The sequence below is a fragment of the Lactuca virosa genome, chromosome 6, assembly GCF_052849685.1.
Source record: "Lactuca virosa cultivar CGN04683 chromosome 6, Lactuca_virosa_CGN04683_v6, whole genome shotgun sequence".
NCBI classification, from domain to species: domain Eukaryota; kingdom Viridiplantae; phylum Streptophyta; class Magnoliopsida; order Asterales; family Asteraceae; genus Lactuca; species Lactuca virosa.
This window is the reverse complement of record NC_136431.1, coordinates 245,050,351-245,058,596: the sequence shown is the minus strand read 5'-3', so window position 1 is coordinate 245,058,596 and position 8,246 is coordinate 245,050,351. Positions and strand designations below refer to the sequence as shown.

Here is an 8,246-nt window from a genome sequence, read left to right as displayed (position 1 = left end):
ATATGAGACATGGAACGTGATCATCCTCATTTGCCATCCAACTTATAAGAAAGGCGCCTTAGATGTCTAACTCTCAACACATAAGAGGAACAAATCCCATCTTGACTAACATACTCTCATATAGTACATGCTCTACCCAACTGAGGCTTTTATAACTGCACAGTTACGAACAACGTTTAACCATGTCAAAGTATAACAATATTCATACTTGAGTTCTCTAATATGCATCTCAGGTCGAAACAAATAAAGATATTTACCTGTGATCAAGATTCACTTATGATATCAATCCATGAAGTGACTCTTGATGCGAGTCATTTCCAGTAGTTGTTCTCAAACAAGTACATATGAACTTGGATGCAACACTTTGCTATTTAACATCTTGAAATAAGCCAAACCGATTCATATTAGTCTTAATTCACAGTTGCTCCCGCAATAGTGATTGACTATGGACAAATTTTGAATAATTACATTATTCAAGGATTAAATAACATGCTAATATTGAACACAATAATATTCAACACAAAAGAGATATCTCATATTCAGAGGAGATTACATATCATTGCTACATAGTTATGAATATCCAGATATTAGTCAAGTACATATTTAAATCCAACCACTAGCTAATCGTAGACCGATTCCTTTTTCATGACTCTCAAACTTGCTTTGAGGTAGAGCCTTTGTGAACGGATCTGCTAGATTATCATCTGTATGAATCTTTTCAATGCATACATTTCCCAATTCTAATTCCTGACGAATGAAATTGAATTTTCGTTGAATGTGTCTTGTCTTGTTGGTAACTATCGGGTCTCTTGCGATAGCGATGGCACCCGTGTTGTCACGACGCATCTTAATGGCATTTTTGATGCTAGGAACAACATCCAGATCACCAATGAATTTCTTCATCCAATTAACTTCTTGAGCCACGTCACATGCAACTATGTACTCTGATTCTATTGTAGAAAGTGCAACCACTTCTTGCTTTAAACTCTTCCAGGCAATGGCTCCTCCATTAAGTGTGAACACATATCCCAACTATGATCGTGAGTTATCTCGATCAATGTTGAAACCAGCGTCAGTGTAACATCTTACAGTAAGCTCTTATTCAACTCCTCCATAGACCATAATCATATCTTTAGTTATTCTTTAGTACTTAAGTATGTTCTTAACAGCCACCCAATGTTTTTTGCCAGGATTAGCTTGATACCTACTAGTTATACTAATAGCATAAGCTACATCTGGCCTTGTACATGTCATACCATACATAATTGAACCTACTGCTGAAGCATACGGTATGCGTTTCATTCTTTTGATCTCATCTTCAGTACTAGGGCTTCCAGCCTTAGAAAGAATGGTGCCAGTAAGTATAGGAACAATTCCTCGTTTCGAGTTATCCATTGAAAAACGTTTTAAGATTTTGTCAATATATGTACTCTGACTCAAACCAATGAGTCTTTGGGATCTATCTCTATAGATCCTAATATTGAGTATGTATGCAGCATCCCCTAGATATTTCATTTGAAAGGAGTTACTAAGGTAGGCCTTAGTCTCCTTCAATGTCGGGATATATTTCCCGATCAGTAATATGTCATCAACATATAGAATTAGAAGAACAATATGGCTCCCACTTGCTTTGATGTATACACATGGTTCATCGGGACTTTTTGAGAAACCAAACTTTTTGATGTTTTCGTCAAAACGGTGATACCAGACCCTAGATGCTTGTTTCAATCCATAAATGGACTTCTTCAGTTTACACACCTTCTTTAGGTTATCCGGTTTGACAAAACCTTCATGTTGTTCCATATAAACATCTTCGTTAAGATATTCGTTAAGGAAAGAGGTCTTGACATCCATTTTCAATATCTCATAGTCATAACATGCAGCTATGGCCATGATAATCCTAATAGATTTAATCTTAGAAACTGGCGAGAAAGTATCTTCATAGTCAACACCTTGAATTTGAATATATCCTTTCACGACAAGTCGTTCTTTGAAAGTTTGTACATACTTGATTGTCATTCATGGATTGAATTTCAGTTCTCATGGCTTCAAGCCATTTGTCAAACTTTGGGTCTGCAGTAGTAGCCTTGTGATTGATGGGCTCACATTGATCCATCAAGAAGACTTCCTCTTCAGGAATGACAAATCCAAATCTGTCATGTTCCTGACGAGTTCTACTGGAGTGTCGTATAGTTGGTGTGGTTTCCGGCATCTGAACAATAATTTCAGGTTCAACAATGCTTTGTTGATTATCATTCTCAACTAAAGGTTGTGTCTCTTGAATTTCTTCGAGGTTAATGGGGCTCCCACTTACTTTATGCGAGATAAAGTCGGTTTCAAGAAACATTGCTTTATAGGCTATGAACACCCGATTTTCTTCTTTTTGGAAGAAGTAATAACCTATGGTTTCTTTTGGGTATCCTACAAAGATACACTTTTGAGATCTAGCATCAAGCTTGTCAAAAGTTTCTCTTTTAACATATGCTTCATAACACCATATCTTTAAGTAAGACATTGATGGAACCTTTCCATGCCATAACTCGTAGGGAGTCTTACTAACATTTTTAGTTGGGACCATGTTTACAATTCGAACTACGGTTTCAAGGGCATAACCCCAAAATGAATGAGGAAGGGAAGTATGAATCATCATTGATCACACCATTTCAAGTAGAGTACGATTTCTCCTTTCTGAGACACCATTATGTTGAGGTGTTCCCGGTGGAGTGAGTTGGGACACTATACCACAATTCTTCAGATGTTCATCAAACTCATAGCTCAGATATTCACCACCACGATCTGATCGTATGGTTTTAATCTTTTTACCAAGTTGATTCTGTACTTCATTTTGGAAAACCTTGAAGACATTGAATGCTTCATATTTGTGTTTCATGAGATACACATATCCAAATCTACTGTAATCATCAATAAATGTAATGAAGTATCTTTCACCGCTTCTGGTCATTGTTCTAAAAGGTCCACATACATCAGTATGTATGAGTCCTAAAGATCCGAAGATCTTTCACCAACACCGGTAAAAGGAGCTTTGGTCATCTTGCCACATAGACATGATTCACATACATCAAAAGACTCTAAGCTTGTTGACTCTAAGATCCCATCCTTTTGGAGCTTAGCAATGCGAGTTTTACTTATGTGCCCAAGTCGACAATGCCATAAATAAGTTTTATTTGAGTCTAATTTTGTTTTCTTATTTAAGTTGAACATTGAATTATCCTTTTTGTATGAACCATTTAAATCTATTTCATGTATTCCATTTTTGGGACTAGTCTCCAAATAGAAAACATTATCTTTAAACACAAAAATGTTTTCAGAATCAAAGTCAAACTTATAACGAAAACCTTGTTTATACAAGCGAGAAGTAGAGATAATCTTCCTAGTTATACTGGTTACATAACAACAATTGTTCAAAATAAGATTAAGGCCATTTGGAAGCAAAAGATGATATTGCCCTATGGCTTTGACAGCTACTCGAGTGCCATTGCCAACATGAAGTTCCAAATGGCCATCTCTTAGTTCTCTAACATTCTTTATTCCCTGCAAATCATTACAGATGTTATTACCACTTCCAGTATCGAATACCCAAGAACTCGTAAGGAATGCATGTAATTCAATCACATATATACCTGAGGTGCCAACCTGGTTGGCCTTGATCTTCTTAAGTTCCTCTAGGTATTTGGGACAGTTGCGCTTCCAGTGTCTATTTTCATTGAAGTGAAAGTAATCAAAGTCAGCATCAGGCTTGAGTTTAGGAGCTGGGTTAGTAGAAGGAGGCTTCCATTTACCCTTTCCCTTGCCCTTTCCTTTCTTGACAGCTTTGCCTTTCCCTTCACCGGTATTATTACCGGTTTTCTTCTTGGAGATTTGATCCTCATGGATCATCAACACTTGATTGTTCCCATATTTCTTGATGTTTGCCTCAACATTTTTGAGCATGTTATGAAGCTCGTTGATGCTCCTCTCCCAGTCATTCATTGTGAAGTTCATCACAAATTGGTTGAATGACTTAGGCAATGAGGCTAGGATCACATCGGTCGCTAGCTCAACTCCAAATGGGAATCCGAGTTGGGCAAGTTGCTCAACATAAGCTTTCATTTTGAGTAGATGAGCACTCACAGAAGATCCCTCAGCCATATTGCAACCAATGAAAGCATTCAAGGTCTCAAACCTCTCTTGCTTAGCCTGAACTTGAAACATGACTCTTAGTTGTTCAATCATTTCAAATGCTTCATGGAACTCAAAAGTTTTCTGAATTTTAGGAGTCATAGTTGCAAGCATGATGCAAGCCACTTTGATCGAATCATTAACATGTTTCAGCCGAGCATCTTTCGATGCTTTGGCAGCATTAGCTGGGAGCTCTTCTGGGATAGGTGCATCAAGGACATAGTCCTTTTTCTCAAGCTTGAGGACAATTCTCAATTGTCTAAACCAATCAAGAAAGTTGGGTCCACTTAGTTTTTCATTTTCGAGAGAGTGTTCGTATAAGGACTTCACCAACTGCAAACCCAATGCCTTCAATGGCAGCGGTGGGATCATTGCTCTGTCGCAATGGTTCGAAAAGACTGAGTCGATCTTCGAGATCTGCTCCTGTCCGGAAGGAAGCAAAGTAAAATTTGCTGCCTGCAGCTTCTCGGGCAGAGCCCTAACATGGTGGAATAGCCATGTCAAGTCACTTACCCTGACAGTGGCTAATGCAACGGGCTTGGAAGCTCTGAAGGAGCTTATGATTGAGGAATACTGCCCAAGGGGCGAGGTTCAGAAACTTGAACAAGAACTCTGGATCCTAACCATGAAGGGTTCCGACATAGTTTCCTACACCGCCAGGTTTAGTGATCTGGTGGATCTATGTCCAGGAATGGTCCCTACAGAGGGAAAGAAGGTCGAGAGGTATATTTGGGGGCTGGTGCCTCCATTTCAGGGGAATGTTCTAGCTTCAAACTCCACTACCTTCGACAGTGCCAAGCAATTGGCACAGCGGCTCATCGATCACGGAGTCCGCACACCGACAACAACAACCCTTGCCGTCACAGAACCATCCAAAACCGCCGACAACAAGCGGAAGTTTTGGGACAAGAAGAAAATCAACACCGTGCAGAACTCAACCAAGAAGCAGCATGTCGTGGCTGTTCAGGCCGCGGTAGCACCTACTGCTACTGCGCCTGTGAAGAAATATGCGGGAAGCTTGCCAAAGTGCAACAAGTGCAGCACCACAACGGACCCTATCGGGAAATGCAGTGTGCTAACTGCAACCGGAAGGGCCACACTGCCCGTTTCTGCAAATCTCCAGCTAGGCCAATCACCCAAGTCCCCGGCGTTGGAGTGGGCCAGTCTTGCTATGGATGTGGCGAGGTGGGTCACTACAAGAGGAACTGCCCGAAGCAGGCAACGCTAGCGGATTGGAAAGAGTTTTGGCGATAGGCCACGAGGAAGCGGTAGCAGACCCTACAGTGGTCACTGGTACGTTTCTCTTCTATAACTCTTATGCATGCATACTATTTGATAGTGGAGCGGAGAGGAGTTTCGTGAACCAAAAATTTGCACACTTACTTAAACAACAACCATGAGCACTAAAAGAACCGTTCACTGTAGAAATGGCTAACGGAAAGACTGAGAGCACTAGCTGTATATACATAGGATGTACTCTATCTCTAGATAGCCATTCATTTCCAATCAACCTCATGCCTGTCTCAATTAAAAGTTTTAACGTCATTATGGGCATGGATTGGTTGAGTCTTCATCGTGCTGACATCATGTGTTATGAGAAGGACGTTCGTCTTAATCTACCATCTAACAAAACCCTAGTTATCTATGGCGACAAACCAGGCATGAACCTTCGAATCATTTCAAGTATACAAGCCCATAAGTACTTAGGAAAGGAATGTCATGCATTCCTTGCTCATGTAGTCGATATGAGCCAAGAGACGAAAGACATAAAGAACATCCCAGATGTACGCGACTTTCCCGATATCTTTCCAGAAGAACTACCAGGATTACCACCTTAACGTCAAGTCGAGTTCAGAATCGACTTAGTTCCAGGGGCTACCCTAGTAGCCAAATCTCCCTATCGTCTAGCACCAGCTGAGATGCAGGAGTTATCTGGTCAACTAAACGAACTGCTCAGCAAGGGATTTATTAGATCAAACTTCTCACCCTGGAAAGCACCGGTCTTGTTCGTGAAGAAGAAAGACGGATCGTGTCTTATGTGCATCGACTACAAAGAACTAAACAAGCTTACTGTCAAAAACCGATACCCTCTACCTCGTATAGACGACTTGTTCGACTAACTGCAAGGGGCGAATTACTTTTCAAAGATTGATCTGAGATCCGACTATCACCAGTTACGAGTTTTAGAGGAAGATGTTCCCAAGACAGCCTTCCAAACTCGTTATGGACATTACGAGTTTGTAGTGATGCCATTCGGATTAACAAATGCGCTCGTAGTATTCATGGACTTAATGAATAGGGTGTGCCGTCCTTACTTGGATCAGTTCGTTGTTGTATTCATCGATGACATACTTATCTACTCTCGAAGTAAGGAGGAGGATAGTCAACACCTGCATCAGGTCTTAGAAACACTACGATCAGAGAAACTCTACGCGAAGTTCTCTAAGTGCGAATTTTGGATTCGAAGAGTTGGACCCTTCCAAAATAAAGGCCATTGAGAACTGGTCAGCTCCAAAGACGCCTACTGAAATTCGTCAATTTCTAGGTCTCGCTCGCTACTATCGCAGGTTTATTCAGAACTTCTCTAGGATCGGGAAACCGCTTACTACATTGACCCAGAAAGGTGTGACCTTTGACTGGGAAGAGAGACAAGAAAAGGCATTCCAAACGCTAAAGCGAGCCTTATGCAGCGCACCGATACTATCCCTCCCAGAAGGGATAGAAGACTTCGTGGTTTATTGCGATGCATCGAACCAAGGGCTTGGCTGTGTTCTTGTGCAACGAGGAAAGGTCATCGCCTATGCCTCAAGACAGCTTAAGACGCACGAAGTTAACTACACCACACATGATCTTGAGTTAGGAGCAGTGATATTTTCTCTGAAGATTTGGAGACACTACCTATACGGTACGAAAAGCACTATCTTTACAAACCACAAAAGCCTTCAACATATATTCGACCAGAAGGAGCTCAATATGAGACAACGACGGTGGGTCGAGCTACTCAATGACTATGAATGTGAAATTCTTTATCATCCCGGTAAAGCCAACGTAGTAGCTGGCGCCCTAAGTCGGAAAGAATACTCTGGTCGTAGAGTCAAATCATTGACTATGACTATCCATTCACATCTGTCCACACAAATTAAGGAGGCTCAACTAGAATCCTTGAAGCCTGAAAATGTGGTGGGTGAATCCCTTAGAGGGATGGATAAGAATTTGGAAGTCAAGGGTGGCGGAGCCTTGTACCTCATGGATCGGATCTGGACACCGAAGCTCGGTGGTTTCAGAGACGTTTCGTCCACCCATGTTCAGATAAGATGTATCTGGATCTCAAAAAGTTATACTGGTGGCCTAACATGAAAGCAGAGATTGCTACCTTCGTGAGTAAGTGTCTTACTTGCGCCAAGGTTAAGGTCGAATACCAGAAACCCTCAGGTTTACTACAATAACCGGAAATATCTTAGTGAAAGTGGGAGCGAATCACAATGGACTTCATAACCAAATTTCCCAAGACAACGGGTGGTGTCGATACCATTTGGGTGATCGTAGATAGGTTAACCAAGTCCGCACACTTCCTGCCTATCAAAGAAACTGACAAGATGGAAAAGCTAACCATAACTTACATTAGGGAGATTGTACGACTGCATGGTGTTCCCATATCTATCATCTCTGATAGAGATAGTAGATTCACTTCAAGATTTTGGCAGTCGCTGCAAAGTTCCCTGGGAACTAGGCTGGACATGAGCACAGCCTACCATCCGCAAACCGATGGACAAAGTGAGAGGACTATTCAAACTCTGGAAGATATGTTGCAAGCCTGTGTGATAGACTTTCGAAAGGCATGGGATACTCATTTACCCCTTGTCGAGTTCTCCTACAATAACAGTTATCACACAAGCATAAAGGCAGCCCCATTTGAAGTCCTCTCTGGCCGAAAGTGCAGATCCCCTCTGTGCTGGGCTGAAGTGGGTGATACGCAGTTAGCTAAAGGACGAGTTCCTGACAGCACTCTCACAGGTCCAGAAATCATTCGGGAAACGACAGAGAAGATTTTTTAGATTCGTGAACGA

The 8,246-nt window shown here is 41.4% G+C and overlaps 1 protein-coding gene across 1 annotated transcript; it reads right to left on the bottom strand.

The window, feature by feature from the left end:
- Positions 1 to 3,000: 3,000 nt before the first annotated feature.
- LOC145122413 (uncharacterized) lies at positions 3,001 to 4,551 on the bottom strand. Its single transcript, XM_079058018.1, has one exon. The coding sequence runs from the start codon at positions 4,549 to 4,551 to the stop codon at positions 3,001 to 3,003; it is 1,551 nt and encodes a 516-aa protein (XP_078914144.1).
- Between the last annotated feature and the right edge of the window lie 3,695 nt (positions 4,552 to 8,246).